Source organism: Sciurus vulgaris (assembly GCF_902686455.1).
Source record: "Sciurus vulgaris genome assembly, chromosome: 5".
Taxonomy (NCBI): domain Eukaryota; kingdom Metazoa; phylum Chordata; class Mammalia; order Rodentia; family Sciuridae; genus Sciurus; species Sciurus vulgaris.
In genome coordinates, this window is record NC_136465.1 from 37,680,157 (window position 1) to 37,700,917 (window position 20,761).

The 20,761-nt window shown below is 34.4% G+C and overlaps 2 protein-coding genes across 9 annotated transcripts in view; one reads left to right on the forward strand and one right to left on the reverse strand.

Moving 5' to 3' along the window:
- PRIMPOL (primase and DNA directed polymerase) overlaps window positions 1-20,761 on the forward strand; it is a 47,635-nt gene that overhangs the window by 25,092 nt on the left and 1,782 nt on the right. For 6 of the 8 annotated variants that reach the window (XM_079141923.1, XM_079141919.1, XM_079141922.1 and 3 more), the window contains 5 exons: window positions 1,462-1,551; window positions 1,629-1,737; window positions 6,967-7,049; window positions 7,149-7,195; window positions 9,982-11,681. In XM_079141923.1, the coding sequence (XP_078998049.1) occupies window positions 1,462-1,551; window positions 1,629-1,737; window positions 6,967-7,049; window positions 7,149-7,195; window positions 9,982-10,233 (581 nt within the window). In that variant the 3' untranslated portion in view covers window positions 10,234-11,681. Of the gene's footprint in view, window positions 1-1,461; window positions 1,552-1,628; window positions 1,738-6,966; window positions 7,050-7,148; window positions 7,196-9,981; window positions 11,682-20,761 lie in introns of those variants that run through there. The other 2 variants (XM_079141925.1, XM_079141924.1) reach the window with 2 other exon arrangements.
- Window positions 10,533-20,761, reverse strand: part of CENPU (centromere protein U) — a 36,569-nt gene continuing 26,340 nt past the window's right edge. Inside the window, exons 9-13 of the mRNA XM_079141932.1 lie at window positions 15,480-15,558; window positions 14,801-14,848; window positions 14,180-14,241; window positions 11,694-11,850; window positions 10,533-10,876 (exon numbers count right to left, since the gene is read on the reverse strand). Coding sequence (XP_078998058.1) covers window positions 10,763-10,876; window positions 11,694-11,850; window positions 14,180-14,241; window positions 14,801-14,848; window positions 15,480-15,558 — 460 coding nt within the window. The 3' untranslated portion in view covers window positions 10,533-10,762. The remainder of the gene's footprint in view (window positions 10,877-11,693; window positions 11,851-14,179; window positions 14,242-14,800; window positions 14,849-15,479; window positions 15,559-20,761) is intronic.

The window sequence follows — 20,761 nt, forward strand, 5'->3', positions numbered from 1 at the left end:
TATTTTTTTCGATGCTATTGTGAATGGGGTAGTTTTCCTAATTTCTCTTTCTGAAGATTCATCATTTATGTATAAAAATGCATTGGATTTATGAGCATTGATCTTGTAACCTGCTACTTTACTGAATTCACTTATGAGTTCTAAGAGTTTTCTGGTGGAATTTCCAGGTTCCTCTAAATATATAATCATGTCATCAGCGAACAGGGATAGTTTGAGTTCTTCTTTTCCAATTCGTATCCCTTTAATTTCTTTGATTTGTCTAATTGCTCTGGCTAGAGTCTCAAGAATGATGTTGAGTAGAAGTGGTAAAAGAGGGCATCCCTGCCTTGTTCCAGTTTTTAGGGGGAATGCTTTCAGTTTTTCACCATTTAGAATGATATTGGCCATGGGCTTAGCACAGATGGCCTTTACAATGTTAAGGAATGTTCCCACTACCCCAGTTTTTTCTAGTGTTTTGAGCATGAAGGGATGCTGTATTTTATCGAATGCTGAAAAAGCTAGATTTTTCTGGCTTTGCAAATTAAATGAGATTGTAAATTGCACATTATAAATGATTACATTAGATTTTTAGGTGCTAGATAGAATTGAGTCGTCAGTACCCTCTAGTTAGAGACACAGGTAACCCACCTGTACTGAGATAGTTGAGTTTATTATTCCTTGAAGCAATGGAGAACCAGAGGTATCTTAATAAGAGGGCATCAGAAAGGACTTAGAGAATCTGACTGGATTAGGTGGTTTTAGAGAATATATAAGGAAACAAGGAATTGGATATTATTGGGTAATTCATCAATTAGTTATCTTTTTAAAAAAATATATTTTTCTTAGTTGTAGATGGACAGAATACCTTTATTTTATTCACTTATTTTTATGTGGTGCTGAGGATGAAACCCAGTGCTTCACATGAGCTAGACAAGTGTTCTACCACTGAGCTACAACCCCAGCCCAGCAACTGGTTGTCTTAATAGGTCTTATTTAGACAGAAGGCAGATGAGAGGGAGACTGAAGCTGTAGTTGGTAAAGCAGCAGTATATGTTAGCCAGGATGTGGTGGTGTTTGGCCATTTGTGGTTTGGAAAGTGTTCATGTTTTGTCTGTTCAAAAGTGATTAGAGAGGGCTTAATTTTTTTCTTGAATCCTCATGTCTGCAGAGTGGCCTTATTGGAAGATATTCTGTGAAGTCATGTATGTTTAACAGAACCCAAGGCCAGGCCAGCTCATAGCAGCTTAGCCAATAGAACTAGCAAGCCTGGAAGTGAAGGGTTGCTTTTCTCTTTGTCTGACTGAAGAAAGCAGTTGACATTATTAATAGTTTGAAAATTATTTAGCATTTGGCCTAAAAGTGAATTTTACCTGCTTTTTTGTAGTTGCAAAACCTCATAATTGTACTAAATAACAATTTAATCAGTTTAACATCTAAACTTTTACTATTTCCATTTATAAATAATTCTTCTCTCTGTTGCAGTAGAAACCATTGAAGGTTTTCAGTGTTCACCCTATCCTGAAGTTGATCGTTTTGTTCTTTCTTTGGTGAATAAAAATGACATTAAAGGAGGTAAAGCTAATCTTACTCTTTGTTAACTATTATATGATAAAGTAATAGTACCTTTAGAAACATTCTTTGCATTTTAGGAATTCGGCGTTGGAGCTACTTTTTCCCAGAAGAATTATTGGTTTATGATATTTCCAGATATCGGTGGTGTGAAAACATTGGAAGAGCCCACAAGAGTAATAATATCATGTGAGTAATATTGTTTATTAATGAGTTGTATGTACTTAATTGACAGTATATTTTTAATGTTTATAACTTTTAAATAAGGTTGAGAATATAAAATTTGTTTTGTGATAAAAATAAGTTGTAATTAAATATTTGTTATATTTAATGTTTTATATTTAATTTAAATTTTTACATTGCTTTTTAGCATATATCAGCTTTATTTGTACTCTATTTGATAAGATAACCCCTTAGATAGTAAAATCTTGAGAAGACTAAGGTAGAATTGAGAAGGGAAAGCCAGAAGGCAGTATACAGGTGAACAGACACTGTGGAAAGGTGTGCCACTGCTTTACCCTTGCTATTGGTTTTGACACCTTATGGACTATAAAATGAAATTGGACAGATTTGAGCAAGGGGAAGCTCCTCAGTTGCTATTAAGTTGGTGGCTGAAGTGATGCTAATTTGTTCAAGACAAAGCATGGTATTGAAAAGCAGTATTTATCGAGTGCTTTCTTTGTATGCTAGGCCCTATTTTAGGAATTTTCTTTAAAATGCCACTGGCAAAGGAAAAGAAGTATAAAGTAAAACTAGAAATAGAATTTTAAATAATATGGGATATGGTTAGAATAGGGATAAAATAGCTACCCAGTAATTAGTTAAGATATGAGAAATTTTGCTGTTTTATATCTAATTGTCAAAGCTGAGAATCCTGTGTAGTCAAGCTTATATAGCAGATGGACTAGACAGCAGGAAATGATTTTGTTGGAAAGCTGGAAAACATGCTGAGTAGCATGATTCAGTGCTACCCTTGACATATTTGCTTTAATTCAATTTAAAAAGCTATCAAAAACTGTATGTGCAATGCTAACACAAACTTCGAAGGTATAGATCGCTCATAATCCCACAACCTAGTGAGAATTTTAGTTATCACTTTCATATATCATGTATTTTTCAATGTATATAAACTTACCCAAGTCATCATCATATACTGATCATACCAACTTGTATTATGTATCCATAATCTATTTTGCTTTTTAATTGTGAAATATACATATAAAAGCTATGTAGAGTATGTTCATTTTATTTACTCATTTTGGTTTTCCCATGTTTTTTTATTCCTGCAGTATAGTTGTACATAATAGGATTCATTGTTACCTATTCATACATGGACACAATATAACATTATAATTTGTCCATATCATGCCCCAGTATTTCCCTTTCCTTCCCCTCCTCTCCCCTTGATCCTTTTCCTCTCTTCTGATCTTCCTTCTATTTTCATGAGGTTCCCCATCACCACCTCTTTTTTTCCTCTCCAGCTTCTGCATGAGAGAAAACATGACTCTTAGCATAAGCTTAACGTAAGCAAGTTTTCTCATTTTCCTGCAAATGACATCATTTTATTCTTTATGACTGAATAAAGCTCCATTGTGTAGATATATCCACATTTTTTAATCCATTCATCTGTTTGACACCAAGTCTGATTCCATAACTTGGCTATTGTGATTTGTGCTGTTATAAACATGGATATGCAGATATCACTGTAGAATGCTAACTTTATTTTAGGATAAATACTGCCGAGTGGTATAGCTGAGTCATATGATAGTTCCATTCCTAGCCTTTTGAGGAGTCTCCACACTGATATCCTTAGTGGTTGTACTGATTTACAATCCCACTAACTGGAAAAATGTTCCTTTTCTCCACATCCTCTCCAGCACTTATTATTGTTTATATTCTTCTTTTTCAAAAAAAATTTTAGTTGTTGATGGACCTTTATTTTATTCATTTATTTTTATGTGGTGCTGAGAATTGAACCCAGTGCCTCACACATGCTAAGCAAGCGCTCTACCACTGAGCCACAACCCCAGCCCACTGTTTATATTCTTGATGACTTCTCTTCTGACTAGTGCGAGATGAAATCTCAGTGTAGTTTTGATCTAAAATTTTCCTAATCACTAATGATATTGAACCTTTTTTTCCTATATTTGTTGGCCATTTGTATTTCTTATTTTCAGAAGTGTCTGTTTAGTTCATTTTCCCATTTATTATTTGGGTTATGTGTTCTCTTGGTGTTAATATTCTTTATATATTCTGGAAATCTGTCAGAAGACTAGTGAGCCCATTTTCTGACATTCTTATATATTCTTTCTTTACATTCTTAATTTCCCCTTTGCTGTACAAAAATTTTATAATTTGATGACATCCCATTAATGAACTCTTGGCATTGTTTCCTAAACTTATAGGTCCTATTGAGAAAGTAGTTGCCAATGCCTATATATTAGACCCTATGTTTTTTTCTAAGAATTGCATAGTTTCTGGTCTAATTTCTAGGTCTTTGATCCTTTCTGAGTTCACTTTTGTACAGGATAAGAGAGAAGGATCTAGTCTTATTCTTCCACATACTGATGAGATTTGTCATTACATATTTGTACATGTAACAATACACAATATAAACATATAATAGCACTCCCCAGCATTTTTGCCCTCCCTGCCCTCCTTCCACCTTTGGTTTCTTTCTTTTACTGATCTCCCTTTATATGTTCATTTCAAAGACTTAACAATAAAATGACCACCTGTCATATCTATCACCCACTTACAAAACAGAACTATACCAAAATTCAGAAGAACTTGGTTGGCCCAACCCCAGTTTCTCCTTTTTCTTTGGCTTTCAGAGCTAATAATTTTTTCCTGGATTTTATGTTAACTTTTCCTTTGCTTTTCTGACTTTTTCCATACATGTTTATATCCCTAAAACAATATAATGTTTTATTTTACATTGTTTTGGATTACACCCTTTCACTTGCTCTTTGGTCAGGATTTTATTTGTGAGGTCCATCCATGTTGCAGGATGTAGTTATTGTATATTTTTCACTGTTCTTTAGTATGCCATTATATAGACATAAATATGCCAGTTTATCTGTTGTCTTTAAGTGGACATTCTTATACATATTGCCTAATACGTATGTTGCAACAGTTTCTCAAAATATATATCTAAAAATGGAATTGCTGTGTCATAGAATATATAATTTTACTAGATAATAAATTGTTTTCTAAAATGGTTGTCCTAATTTATATTACTCTCAACAGTGTTTTAAGACTTTCTACTGCTCCATATTCTTACCAATACTTCTGTAATGTGAGATTTAAAAAATTTGTTTTGCTAACCTGGTAGTTATAAAATAATTTTGTTTTCTGTGATTACTAATGAAGTTGAGGATTATATTATCAAATCTCCTCCCACAAATCAGAGACCTTATTTAATACCATGCTTTATTAATACCATTAGGGATACCAGGGATTGTAAGGCATAGTCAAGCAGAGGAAGGCTGGGACAGCTGGCACTACTCTCACCTCCTTCCCGCACTGCTGCTTGAGGTTGAAACCCAAGGCAGAAGTGAGCAGTCATCATACCCAGCAGGGAGCATCGAGGTTATGAAACATCTTTTATACTCATATAGTTACATAGCATGGGTGACATTTCCAGGGAACCAGTCCTCATAAATCCTTAGATTCTAGATTTAATACCACAGTAATCCTAAAATCAAAAAGATCCTGCAAAGAACATTGTATAAATAAGGACTGTCTTTCTCGCATTTGGTCTTGCATGTTTTTTCTGATATTTTCTTTTAGTTGTAGGTGAACACACAAAATACCTTTACAAATTTTTTTTTTTTAAATGTGGTGCTGAGGCTTGAACCCAGGGCCTCACTCATGCTAGGAGAGTACTCTACCACTGAGCCACAACCACAGCCCCAGATTTTCTTGTTTTATGGTGCCCCTAGTGTTTTAGCAATTTTTTCACATTTGCTCCAAGGCCAAAAGGAATTACCTAAGAGTTGTGTTAATTAATTAGCTACTTTCAAACAACTTGATTTTAATTATGTCCTAACAGTTTAGTGGCTGTTTGAAAAATATTTATAAATTGAAAGAAAATATTTCATTCTTAAATATTTTACTTGTTAATGGATTACATGCCCTTTGGGGCATTGCATAACCCTTTAAACCTTGGAATCTAATTGGATACCATCACCTCCTCCTGTCTTATTCCACATTGATGTTGATGCCTTTTTATCACAACTGCCACCCAAAATCCCAATTCCACAAAGAAATGAAGTACAATGTGATATTCAAGATGGAAACTCACAAGCAAATAGTTTTGGGGGTGCTTGACAAATGTCAAGAGTAACTTTCTTAGAAGAATTTAAACATACTACAGTGCTCTAGGGTACTTTAATGTACAGTTTGGAAACCACAGCATTAGACCATGTCAGAGTTTGTTACTGGAATGCTTACAAGAGATTAAAGTCATTTCTTTTTCTCTCCTGGTGCAAGTCCCTCACCACTTGCCCGCCCTCTACCCCACCAACCACCATGTGGAATGTTAGCCACTGTTTCCTTCCCTGTAAAATGGGATATTTTAAACTACTTAATCAAATTTTGGGAAATTTAATTTTTAGTAATTTAATTTAGTAATTAAATTAATTTAGTAATTAAATTTAGGTTTTTATTTACTATTTATTTGCTTAATGGAATATTTTTATTTAGTACTTTGACTTTTACCAAAATTTTCAGTTACTGGTAAACATTCATAGTACCCTTAAAGCTTTAGTATGTGCTGCATTTAATTTCTATTTGTCTGCCTTATTTTCTGACTTACCTTGTAGTAATTTCATTAGTCTTCAAATTTCGATGTTAATTCCTTTTATTTTTTAACTCTTTATTACTTCCTTTTATTTTATTAGGGTTTAATCTACTCTCTGTTTTCCAAGTTATTTTCTGGGTCCTTATTGAATTTTTTTTTTTTGGTTATTTGTATTTGACATTACCAAAAACGTTTTTTAAATCTTGATTTATGATAGGTTATCTGTCTATGGGTAGATTTGTTCATCCTCAGTTTTTTTTTTTTTTTTTTATTGTAAACAAATGGGATACATGTTGTTTCTCTGTTTGTACATGGTCATCCTCAGTTTTATCAATTTTTTTTTTTTTTTTTTTTTTTTTGCTTACGTATTTTGAAGCTATGTTATTTGGTTGATACAGGTTGAGGATTATTTTTTTGGGGGGAACTCTTGTCAATCTCTATACTTTTGCCTGGACGTCCATTTTGTGTGAATTTTAACTACCAGTTTTCTTTTGATTTATGTGCATTTTCTATTTTAAAATTTTCTTTGTTTCATGCACATAAGTTACAAGCAGCATATAGCTGAATTTGTCACCTATATAATATGGTTATTAATACCTATTTTTTTTTTAAAGGATTCTGGTTGATCTGAAAAATGAAGTTTGGTATCAAAAATGTCATGACCCTGTATGTAAAGCAGAAAACTTCAAATCTGACTGTGAGTAATTCATTTTTTCATTAACAACCATGTAAAAATTAGATATCTATAATAGTTTTTCTATATCTATATAACAGTTTGACTGTCTTTCTGATTCAGGTTTTCCATTACCTGCTGAAGTCAGTCTTCTGTTTCTTCTCAAAGAGGTAAGTGCAGTTTTTCATCTATCTTACTACTAATTGGTTTTTGGCACAGTGGAATAAGTGAGCAATCTCCAGGTACCTTTTGAACAGAATGTTTGGTTACCTTTTTTCACTTAGTAATATAGTATAGTGATTTTTCCCATTTTAGCACATCTGATAATTTGTTTCATTGCTGCATAAGAAATTATATAATCAATTTATTTAACTAGTCCTAGACACTTAAGAGGTTTCTCATTTTCACTTAAAAAAATAAACCAAGTAGCCATCTTTGTGTTTATTTGAACAACCATGGCTGCAGGATGAATTTCTAGAAGTAGAATTGCATCAAAGGACGTGTGTAGTTTTAGTTTTGATAGCTATTACGATTGCCAAAGCAACATTTAACTTTATTTGCTCAAGTGATTCACTTTCATTGTAGAAAAAAATAGAAAATACAAAAAGGGGAGAAAAATCTTCCCCACTCATAATTTGACCTGATGTGAAGTTTTCGCATCCATTCTCCAGAATTTGTCTATACTTGTTCATATATATTTCTAAAAGTTGTAATACATATACTATTTGGTATTTTTTTTTCCCTGTAAAGTGTCACAAATGTGCTCAACAATCCCCATTGCCAGATTGCTCTCCATTAAATAGGAAATCAGAGTTCCACAAAAAAACTGAACACTTAACACTGCTCATCTTTCTCAATACTGGATGTTCATCTTCTAATCCCCAGCTTAGTAGACAAGTGACATTTCACTTTAGTTTGCATTTCTTTATTGATGAAGTTGAATTCTTCTCAGGTTTACTATTTGTATTTCTATTATAAATTGCATATATCTGTCCTTTGTCCATTTTTCTATGACATTAATGTTTTGTAAGAAATTTTATTAGGGATTGAACCTCGGGGTGCTTTACCACTGCACATCTTGAGCCTTTTTTATTTTTTGAGAGGGTCTCCTTGAATTGCTTAGGGTCTTGCTAAGTTGCTGAGGCTGGCTTTGAACTCTCGATCCTCCTGTCTTAACCTCCTGAGCTGCTGGGATTACAGGCATGTGCCACCATGCCCTGTTGTCATGTTGTACTTTTACCTTTTTGTTGGTCATATCTATGAGCACTTTTATACTATTATGGTTAGAATAAATTACTTGCTATGAATAAGTACTTGAGTTTATATTCTAGAAAATCTATGTTATCTATTCAATTCTACTTAAAAAAATTATCTGAAAAAAAATTATCCTGAAAAAAACTCATACCTCCAAGTTTAAAATGGTGGACCCCTCTCTAGGAGCTGGGCATAAAAGAACCGACACTCAAATTCTCTGCTAAACTGCCAGATTTGAAAGTGTTTATAAATAAGAACTAAATTTTTAAAAATGAAATTGTGTCTCTTAGAAGGAGGAAAAATGTACCATCCTTAGTGGCAATGTTATTTTGATGACTGGTTTCAGTGGATTTTTTAAAAGTTACTTTTCTGCTTATCTGACAATACCTCAAATATGCCAAGTTGAAGGTACTCTTGACATGTATAGTTGTTAGCATTACTTGAACATAGCTTCTTTTGGTTATTATTTAAAATAATGAACAATATCATGAATACTTATGTACGTATCACTTAAACATTTTTTCTGCTTATTCTTTTAAAAATTATTAAATTATTGGTAGTTTACCACTTTTCTATAACATCTCATAAATTTAAAAAGAAAATTTATAACCTATAAATATTGCATGAAAATAAGTAATCCTCCTGGCCCTACCTTCATCTGGATTTGCCTTTGTTAACATCTGGCTGTATTTGTTTCCTCCCTCTAATGTGCACATTTATTACTATTTTTGATGAATCTTAAGAGTAAGTTGTAGACATAAAAACCCTTCATTTCTTAATTAAGCATGTAGATAAAGAATAAGGACATTCTTATAGCTATGGAAAAAAGTTTTAAATTCAGCAAATTTAACATTGCTGCAATACATTGTCTAATACACAACCTAGTCATATTTTGACAATTGTTCCAAAACTGTTCTTTGCAACAATTTTCTTCTAAAACATGTTTATAATTTTTAATGTACTTTATAAATTGGGGAAAGAAGTCTGTTGTGAAGATAGCAAATGTATTTCCTAAACTGTAGCTGGATTAGCCTCTTGTTATAAAATCAGATCTATCTTTTGTACTGGGGATGATTGAACTCAGGGGCACTCAACCACTGGGCCACATCCGCAGCCCTTTTTGTATCTGATTTGAGACAATCTCACTGAGTTGCTTAGCATCTCAATTTTGCTGAGGCTGGTTTTGAGGCAGGTGATCCTCCTGCCTCAGTTTCCCAAGCCACTGGAATTACAGGTGTGCACCATCACGCCTGACTCAAATCTACCTTTGCTGTAGCCCAGTCTGTGGATATTGAAAAATATGTTAGGGAACTACAGGCAACTTAAAGTTTGGAGTTTCAAGAGTGTCTGAGCTATAGTGGCTGGGGTTGTGGCTCAGTGGTAGAGTGCTTGCCTAGCATGTGTGAGGGATTGGGTTCGATTCTCAGCACCATATATAAATAAATGAATAAAACAAAGGTCCATCAACATCTAAAAAATTAAAACAAAGTTTCTGAGCTACAAAGGCAGCACCTTTTGAGTTAATACACTCATCCTATGACTGTACTAGAGACAGAGTTCATCTAGCATATTCATTGTACTAACTGTTGAAGAACTGGTCCTTCATCCCTTAATTCAACATAGATTGAGAGTATGGTGAAATCATCTCATAGGCCGACTAAATAACCTTTATGCTCCCATCTTTTTCCCCACTGAAATTAAGGAAGAAGAGTTTACAGAAAATGAAACTGGGCACAATGAAACCAAGAATCCTCATGACCTACCACCCAGCAGATCATCAGTAGGTGCATCTGCTGATGCTGACTGGGGTAATGGCACTGATGATGCTTACTTTTTAGAAGCTACTGAAGATGTTGAATTAGCTGAAGCTGTAGAGAACAGTCTTCTCACTTCTCACAGTAGTGTAGTGGATGAAATTCCTGATGAACTAATTATAGAGGTATTTCAAGAGTAGCTCCCTATGGACAGTGCTTACATATTCAGGCAATAATTTGCCTAAAGTCTGAGACTTGATAACAGATTTATTAAATTAGGCCTGGGAGTGTAGCTCAGTGTAGAGTATCTGCTTGCCCTGCATGAAAAAGCCCCGAGTTCAATCCCCAACTGAACACACACAAAATTATTAAATATTTTTACATTAACTGTTTTATCACTTTATCTTCCAGTTTTTATTTACTAAAGTAAACCAGTTTTAGTGAAAATTAGCTTTGGTGTTTTAAAATTCAGTAGAAATCTCATTAACCAAAATTGGTCTGTTCATAATGACAATTTTAAAAGTTTATTTATAGATTAAAACTCATGTCTGGGGCTGATTAAGATAAGGTATCAACATTTTAAAATTTATTAAGACATTAATCAGAAGACAAACTTGTTTTATTTATTCTAGTGATTAAGTCATACTTTTAAAAAATTAAAGAGTTTGAGAGGGTAAAAGACAGTAGCATGAGATGGGTTATGTAGGTAATTTTTGTAAACTGGTCTTCTCATTCCTGGCCAAGGAGCTTTCCTAATTGATGGTTGATATTTTGCAGATGGTTTTCAGCTCCCAAAAGTGTTCTTGCTTTAAATAACAGAGCTGGAAGGCTGGATGAATCATACTGTTGATGAAAGAAAATGATATAAATTCACAAATATCAAATAGTTTAATATTATGACCAATGTCAATTTTGATAGAGTTTTCCATTAGCTATTCCTTTCATTTTTTAACCAAGATCATTAAGAAAATTCACTTTTAATTCATTTCTGGTAATATAAAGTTACAAGGAAACTACTCTACAAATCTCAAAGTGACCTCCTTATCCAAGACGAATTAGTTGGTTCAAGGAGAACTGCAGCGTTGGATTAAAATAGAAAATCAAGCCTGTGACAGGTCAAGACTTGGTCTGGTCAAGTGTGCTAATCTGAGAGTCTGCTTGATCTCATGTCTATTTTAAAACACAAAAAACTGTAAGGTAGGTTTACTTTTACTGTAAGAACTGATGGAATGAGAATACCAATCCTATAACAGTTTAATAAAAAAAAATCCAAAATATCTAGAAAAATTACTCATTGGAAGGATCAGTTAAATGTCTTAAGGGTTGCCAATTCAAATGTTCTTAACCTATTAAGTTCCAGGTTTTCAATTGTGTAAATATTTCAGTGAAACTGACATAGGTGCTTATATATATTGTATATTACATGGTTACATTATATAATTATATGTTACATAATTATATATTTAAATTTTTTCCACTGCTTCGGGGTTTTTTTCTACTCCTTTACTTGCATTAAATTGTTAAAAAAGTGATATATAATAAACTTCCATTGCTTTATAGTAATGCTGTTCTTTTACTGTTTCCTTAAAGCTTATAGTACTCTAGCACGCAAAAACTCTTCATCATCTGAAGCATGGTAAAAAGTAAAAATCCAACTTACCGTTTCCTTTATGTTTGGTTCTTTCTCTTGAACAACTGAATAATCGTGATAAAGCTGTTTTAAATTTGATAAGAAATACACTGTGTTCCTAAGGGATGACTTTCTCTCCTTAAGTTCATCATATTTTGTTTGTAGTTGTGTTAGCTGTGGTTCTAACCTAGAACAAAAATAAAATTTTTTCCCAAAATAAATATATAATAAAGTGTAATAGCCTACAAAGTATAAGACTGTGTATTTAGGTATACCGAATTAAGTATGAAAAATTAGGGGAGGTAGATTAGATGATTTATCTTTGGATCTGACAAAGATAAATGAAAGGAGTAGCTAATGAACTCTAGGAAAAACTCTGATCTATGATGTACAATGAATAATTAGCAAGGACACCCAAGAAGAATATGCCTTATATATGCTAAAATTCAAGTCAGTCAAGTTGAGGGAGCTATGAATTAAAATGTAAACTTAGCAACTTATAGCCTCAGGCAGGAGTGGCCAGGCATTGTAGTTTAACTGTGGACAAAAAAACTTTCCCCATCTTATCAAAATCTTGTCCACTTTCCAAGGTCTAGTAAAACTAGTGGAAAAACTATCACAGTGCCTGGATGAAAAACGTGAATCTTGGACCAACTGCTTCACCTCTTAATGGTTTAGTTTGTTTACCTCTATAAAATAAGGGATAATTTAGATTTCATGGACCAATAAAAAAAAAAAAAAAAAAAATGAGGAGGAAAGGCTGCCAATTTTTATTTTTTCCAAAAGAAGAAAAAACAACCGTCCTCTACTATAATTTTATAAAAGAAAAGTCTTCGGCTTCCAGTTGGCTTGTCCTGAGCTGCTTTACTCCACCATACTCTCCCACCACAATGTTCTGCCTCACCTGGGGCCCAGAGCAATGGAGTTGGCTACCCATGGACTGAACCTCTGAAACTGAGAGCCAAAATAATCTTTTCCTCCTCTTAAAAAGGATTTTTCTTTTCTTTTCTTTTTTTAAACAGTCCTTTACATTGAACGAATGCAGCACCTATGCTGACTTCTGAGTTGGCAGGGCTGTGGTCAGGAATAGTCAGTCAGCTGCCTCGCTCCCCCACTTCCTGGTGGTGTGACGTGGCTGTTACGCCCCTGTGCTTTAACATGCAAAGTTAAAAACATGACTTACTACACTTTTTCTTACTATATGTTTTTGAAATGTACTTCAACTTCTAAAATTATATTTAGAAAAGGTACAAAAACCTCTTTAAACATGTCTGAGTGGTCTCACATGACAAGCATAACAAAGCAGAGCCTCATTACAGAGCTCTCATAACCACCTTCACAGGACGATGACTAATGGGTTTGCAGAAAGTGCCCTACCACAGAGGAAGCTATTAAGTATTACTGTCGTTACTATATTACCTTTAATTTTCTCATTTGGGCCTGGGCCAATGAAAACTTTATTATGGGCCAGCACCTGTCCCTAGACAAAATTTAGAAACCAATGGACTAGATAATCAATTTCTCCCTTTATTAAATTCTTAGGGCAGTCTCTTCTTTAAAACTCAGTAATTACTTGGAATGAAAATAGAGCAAATTATGTTATATGCATTTATTAATATGTCAAAGTAAACCCCACAATTATGTAAGATAGTAGAACATTAGCAAAAACAAAATAAAAAAAATCTTAGTACTTACTTATACACCTTTCCTGATAATATCACATTCCTTCTCAAGCTGTGTGTGTTTTCAGTGCTGAGGATCAAACCCAGGGCCTTGCTCATACTAGGAAAGCAGTCTACCTTTCAAGGGCTAAGGCTACATCCCCAGCCCCCTCTATTTTAAAACTCCTTAAAAGCAGAGTGCATAGCTGATTCAGCTTTACTCAAGTCTTCAGCTCACACAGAAGTCCTGGCTTCAGAATAGCAGCAGAAAATGTGTAGTCCTGTCTTCTTAACCAGCCTGAGGGGACTGCCCGGCCTGCAAAGCCTGTGAGGTTCTTCTGGCCCAACAATTGGGAATATGGATTTACATGAGTGCCACTCCAGGGTATACATCTCCATGGTAACAAACAGCACTTAATGTATGTCAGCTGCTATGAAGCACTGTTCTATAGATTACTCAATTCCCATAATATTCTGAGGTAAAGGTGGTATTCTTATGCCCACATACAAAAGATGGAACTGAGGCACTGGGAAGTTAAGTAACTTGTCCAACATTGCACAGCCAGTAAATGGCACAAACTGGATTCAAACCCCAGTAGTCTAATTCTAGAGTCTATGCATTAAATCTCTTAAGGAGGCTGCCTCAGGCCAGAGCTGAGATGATGGGAGACAGATCAGTGCTGAGTTCTCTGCTAAAGGGTTCTGCAACTAGGCAGGATAAACTGCCTTCTTTGACCATCCAAGCTCGAAAATAACCTAGGGCTTTTAATATGACACAGCAGCAAATATAACTCCATCAAATGACACACTGTGCTGTCCTTTTAAGTGAGTTCTCAAACAGGATTTTGATCTTACCGAAGAAGTTCATCCTGGACTTCAATCAGACGCTGCCTTTTCCTATCAGTATCAGAAGTCATCTGAGGAATACAATAATTTGTTAAATTAATGTAAACACTTAAACACTGCCACATTGTGAAAGGTACTAGAAGAGCAGAGGGAAATGAGGGACTAGGTATGGCCTAGTGGATAGTTTTTAGATCACTGGGGGTGTGTCCTTGAGACTGTAGGACCCCAGTCCCTTGCTTGCTCTCTTATACTCCCTGGCTCATGATGTTAAGAGGTTTTGCTCTGCCACACACTCTCACCACTATGTGCTGACTCGCCACAGGCCCCAAACTAACAGGCCAACTAGTCATGGACTGCAACCTCCAAAACTATGAGACAAAATTAAACTTTTCTTTATTATCTTAGGTATTTCATTATAGTGATAGAAGGATGACTAACATGGATCCCCATTCCTTAGCTTGCATAACATTACTTTAACCCAATCAACCACAAGATCAACTAAATTTAAGACTGACTTAAAAGATAAAAAATTTTATACAAATTCTAAAAAACTCAAAGTCTTATCTTTACTTAACTTTACATTTGTCAGGACTGTTTGACTGTATAATTCAAATCATATAAGTGATTTACCTTAGCATTCTTCCTTTTCAGATTTTTCAACATCTGGTCTTCTTTAAGCTATACAAAACAAAAAATAAACAGATGAATTTTTTCCAAAATTAAATGTTATAGAGTGTTATGGTTTAGATATGAGGTGTCCCCCCAAACCTCTGGTTAATAAAGGAATATTCAAAGGGAAAATGATGAGATTTTGAGAATGGTCCATCCTAGTTTGAATGACTGGATGGTGGCTGTAGGCAGATGGGGTGTGGTTGGAAGAGGTAGGTCACTGTGGGGGTGCCCTGGAAGGGTTCATCTTCCCTGCAGCCCCTTGCCCTCGCCTTTTTCTCTGCTACTTTGCTCCCATGAAGGGAGCAGCTTCCCTCTGCCCTGCACTTCTCCTGTGATGTTCTGCCTCACTTGGGCTCAGAGCAGTGGAGTCAGCCATGAATGAACTAAGATCTCTGAAACCATGAGCCCCAAATAAACTTTCCCTCCTCTCAGTTATTCTTGTCAAGTATTTTGGTCACAGCAATACAAAACTGAATCAGTTTCATATATATCACAATTTTAAAACAGCACGTAAAATATGGGTAGTTCTAATGCATTATTATCCTATTGACAATAAATGCAAACTTTTCTAAGACAACAATGTGCCGTCCTAGCATTAAAAAAATTTAGAGCAACAAATTCATGTCAGTGAGCTTACCATTCTGATGAGTTCTTCTTTAATATTAAAATAAAATTTGTTGATGGCTTCTTTACAAATTTTAGATTCTACTCTTTGTCTGTAAAGGAGTCAAAAGAAAAAAAAAATCAAACTAGGTATAAAATATTTTGAAAGGTGTGCTTCATTTGCTTAATGCATATACACAATTTGACATACACCACTGTACATATCCAAAATGGCAATATACAAACTGTAGTTCTTTCTCAGACTTAAAAAACAAAACTGGAAACATGTCTCAGCAGGAAATTTTTTTACCTCCTGAACTTTCTGGTATGGGTTGTACCTGGCATTGGCCAAGTCCACAGATGATATCAAGTAATGTAGAAATCCTTTTACCCAATCCTAGTTTTTTCCTACTACCTGATCTAATGATTAGTAGAACTAATTCCCTCCCTCCTTCGCTGACAGCAACTGGGCAGCCACGAGTTAGCTGCCAGTGCTTCAGAGACTACAGAGCTAACCCAAAGAAAGTGTTTTGAGCCCCTACCACCACGGAGAAGAGATCTGGTGGCCAGGCCCTTGTTCCCCAGTTGGGTACACTCTTGGCTGGAAAGCAGATTCACTGTGACTGTGCAGCAGCAGCAGACACTCGGCTAGGTCCCTGGCCCCTTAATTAGTTGTCTTCTTATTGTTGGGTTTTAAGAAGTTCTTAGTATATTTTGGAAAATAGTCCTTATCAGACATCTTTCACAAATATCTTCTGTTCTGTTGCTTTTCATTCTTGGAATTGTCTTGCATGGAGAAGAAAAAAATTAATGTTACTGAGATTCTGCTTATCAATTCTTTCTTTCATGGATTGTGCTTTTGGTATTATCAAATCATTGTCAAATCCAAGGTCACTGTTGTTTTTCCTCCTGTTATCTTCTAGTTTTATGGTTTTGCATTTTACATTTAGATTTATGATTCATTTTGAGTTAATTTTGTTAAGGACATAAGGTTTGTCTAGATTATTTTTCTTTCTTTCTTTCTTTTTTTTTTTTTTATGTGGATAGCCCATGGTTTCAGCACAATTTGTTGAAGACTTTTGAATCCATTTTATTGCATTTGCTCCTGTTTGAAAGTCAGTCACCTATATTTCTGTTTTGGGCTCTGTATTCAGTTCCACTGATCTATTTATCTATTCTTTTACCAATGCCACACTGTCTTGTCTATAGCTTTACGATAAACTTGTTGTCAGGTAGTATCAGTCCTCCAACTTCGTTCTTCTATATTGATTTGGCTACTCTGTCTTCTGCTTCTCCATTATAAACTTCAGAATCAGTTTGTTGATATCCACAAAATAACTTTGAGATTTTTATTAAGATTCCATTCAATGTACAGGTCAATTTGACATCTTAACAATATTGAACTTTTCTATCCATAACATGAAATATCTCTCCACTTACGCAGTTCTTCCTTGATTTCCTTCATCAGAGTTTTGTAGTTTTCTTCCCACTCGTTTGTACATATTTTGTTAGTTTATGCCTAAGTGTTTTATTTGGGGATTGCTAATGTAAATGGCCTTTCACTTTCAAATTCCACTTGTTTTTGCTGGTACATAGGAAAGCAATTGATTGTTGACTACTAACCATGTATCCTGCAACCCTGAAGTAACCAATTACTAGTTCCAAAGGAGTTTTTTGGTCTGTTCTCTCAGATTTTCTACACAGATGATCATGTCATCTGAGAACAAAGTCAGTTTTACTTCTTTCCCAATCTGTATACTTTTTCTTTTCTTTTCTTGTCTTACTACATTATCTAGGATTTCCAGTTTGGGGTTGAAAAAGAATGGTGAGAAGGGCTGTCCTTTCCTAGTTCCTGATCTTGGTAGGAAAATTTCTAGTTTCTTATCATTCAGTGTGACGTTAACCATGTTTCTTTTTTTTTCTTTTGTAGATATTCTGAATCAAGTTAAAGTAGTTACCTTCTATTCCTAATTTTACTGAGAATTTGTCGTGAATGGTTATTGGGTTTTATCAAATGCTTTTCCTAAATCTATTCATAGGATCCTGTTAATTTTTCCTTCTTCAGCCTATTAATATGATCTTCTAAAGTTGAATCAGCCTTGTATACCCACTTGGTGATGGTGTTTAATTCTTTTTCACACATTGTTGAATTCAGTTTACTAACATTTTGTTGTAGATATTTACATCTATTTTCATGAGAGATAATGGTCTATTGTTTTTTTATAATGTGTTTGATGATGGCCACACAGAATGAGTTAGGAAGTATTCTTCTGAAACATTGCAGAGAATTGTCTGATTTCTTCCTTAAAAATGTGGTAAAATTCACCAGTGAGTCCATTTGGGTTTAGTGATATCTGTTTGGAGGAATTGCTATTGATTCCGTTTTTTAAAATACAGACCTATTCACATCATCTATTTTTTGTGAGTACTGGCAGATTGTGTTTTTCAAAGAATTAGACCATTTCATCTAGGTTATCAAATTTTTAGCCATATAGTTGTTCATAGTATTCCTTTATTATCCATTTACTATTCATGCAGTTTACTAACTATAGTGATGTGCCATCTTTCATTTCTAATAACAGTAATTTTTGTTCTCTCGTTTTTCTCTTACCCTGGTTAGAGGCTTGTTGATTTTTCACTGATTTTCTCAAAGAACTGGTTTTTGATGTTGATTTTCTCTATTTACTGTTTTAAACTCCACTGCTTTCTAATTTTTATTCTTTTCTTCTAAATGTTTACTTTGGGTTTAATTTGCTTCTTTTCCTAGTTTCCAAGAATGAAATGTTAGATGATTGAGGCACTGATTTGTTGCAACCCACAAACTTTGATTAGTTGTGTCTTCATTTTAACTTAGTTCATGATATTTTAAAATTTCTCTTATGATTTCTTCTTTGACCAGTATGTTTGTTCTTTAGAAGTGTGTTGTATTATCTCCCAACACCTTGAGATTTTTCAGCCATCTTTCTGGTGTTGATTTCTAATTTGTGGTCTGTAAGCAGATTATGATTTCTATTTTACATCGGGTAAGGTATGTTTTATAGAACGTGGTCTCTCTTGGTGAATGTTTCATGTGTGCTTGGCAAGCATATGAATTCTGCTGTTTTTGGATGAAGCAGTTTATAGATTCCCATTGCAGGTTAAGCATTCTGATCCAAAATCTGAAATGCTCTAGTATCTGACATTAAGTGCAGATATGATGCTAGATGTCAGTTCTGGATTTCAGAGCATTTCAGATGTCAGGTTTTCAGATTATGGTCGATCATAAAGCATACGCAAATATTCCAAAATTTAAAACTGCTGAAATATAAAACCTGTACATTGTTTTTAATCTAAGCATTTCTTTTTTATTAGAATTTCTGTCTCTGCTTATGTTGCCCATCTTCTCCGAAGAAGATGACAAGTGGTCATCAAATACATGAGAAGATGCTCCACAATACTAACCACAAGGGAAATACAATTCAAAACTGCAGTATCACTTTATGTCCCCTAGGTTGACTATTACAAAAACACATCAACAAAAACCTAGAAAACAGATGTTGAAAATGTAGAGAATTTACAGAAGACATAAATTAATGGAATGTTCCATGTTCATGAATTGAAAGATAAAATATTGCTAAAATGTCCATACTATCTAAAACAATCCATATATTCAACATAATCCCTACCATAATACCAACAGCATTTTTTGCAAAAATAGAATATCCAAAAATTCAAAGAACCCCAAAAGTAGCCAAAACAATCTTAAGAAAAACAGTTGGGGGCTGATTTCAAAACATACTACAAATTTACAGTAATAAAAACAGGATGGTAGTGGCAGAACAACAGACATATAGACCAAGAGAGCAGAGTAGAAAAATCCAGAAATAAACCCTCATGTGTATTGAGGGTTTATGATCTTTGACAAGGGTGCCAAGATTCCACAATGGGCAATGATAATTTCTTCAACAATGGTGCTGGGAAAAGTGGATCCACATGCAAAAGAACAAAGTTGGACCCTTACCTTATACCATATACAAAAATTAACCTAAGTGTATTTAGGAACTAAATGTAAGAACCTGAAATTTATAATACTCCTAGAAGTAGGGGAAAAGCTTCATGACTCTCAGCTTGGCAATAATTTCTAGCACATGACATCAAAAACATAAGGAACAAAAGCAAGAAAAGACAAATGAGTCTACATCAAACTTGAAAACTTCTGCATAGCAAAGGAAACAAGGTAATGAAAAAAGGCAACCCACAGGATGAAATATTTACAAACCATGTATCTGATAAAAATATCCAGAACACAATTAAAAATTCCCATAATTTCAACCCCCCCCACACACCCAATTGACAGACATTTCTCCAAAGAAGATATGTAAATGGTCACCATACACAAGGGAAGATGTTTACCCACACTAATGAGGGAAATCCAAATGGAAACCACAATTAGGATGGCAATTATATGTGTACGAAATAGGTAAGTGTTAGCAAGAACGTGGAGAAATTGGAATTCTTGTGCATTGATGATGGAAATGTAAAATGGTGTAGTTCTGTGGAAAACAGTATGGTAGTTCCTCGAAACACAGAATTACCATACGGTTGGGCAATTCCACTTCTGGGTACATACACACCAGAACTGAAAGCAGGGACACGATTTGTATACCAAGGTTCTTGGTATTCTTCACAATAGTCAAAAGGTGAGAACTGTGCGCACTGATAAATGAATGGATAAAGAAACTGGTATAGATACCATGAACTATTACTCACTCTTAAAAAGTAAGTATATGGGGCTGGGGTTGTGGCTTAGTGGTAGAGCGCTTGCCTAGCATGTGTGAAGCACTGGGTTCAAACCTCAGCACTGCATATAAATAAATGAATAAAATAAAGATCCATCAACAACCAAAAAAAGTTTTAAAAAATTTTTTAAAAGGAAGTATATTCTGACACATGCTCCACCACAGAAGAACCTCAAGAACATTAAAATAAGCCAATCACAAAAAAACAAAAACACTGCATGACTTCACTTACACGAGTAGTCAAATTAACAAAGAAAGTGCAGTGTCATTGCTGGGGAAGAGAGAGAGAGATGATGACTAAAGAGTGCAAAATTTCAGTTTTGCAAACTAAGTTCTAGAGATGTGTTATATAACAAGGTGTGTATAGGTAACACTACTATATACTTAAAAATGGCTGATGTTTGTGGTGTACAAAAAAATGGTTATGTGTTTTTACCACAATATGAAAATACTATCATCTACAACTATCGGAATAATTATAATGCAGAAAAGTATTCCAAATATTTCACTGGTGATGGAAAGATGGGCAGAGGAATGA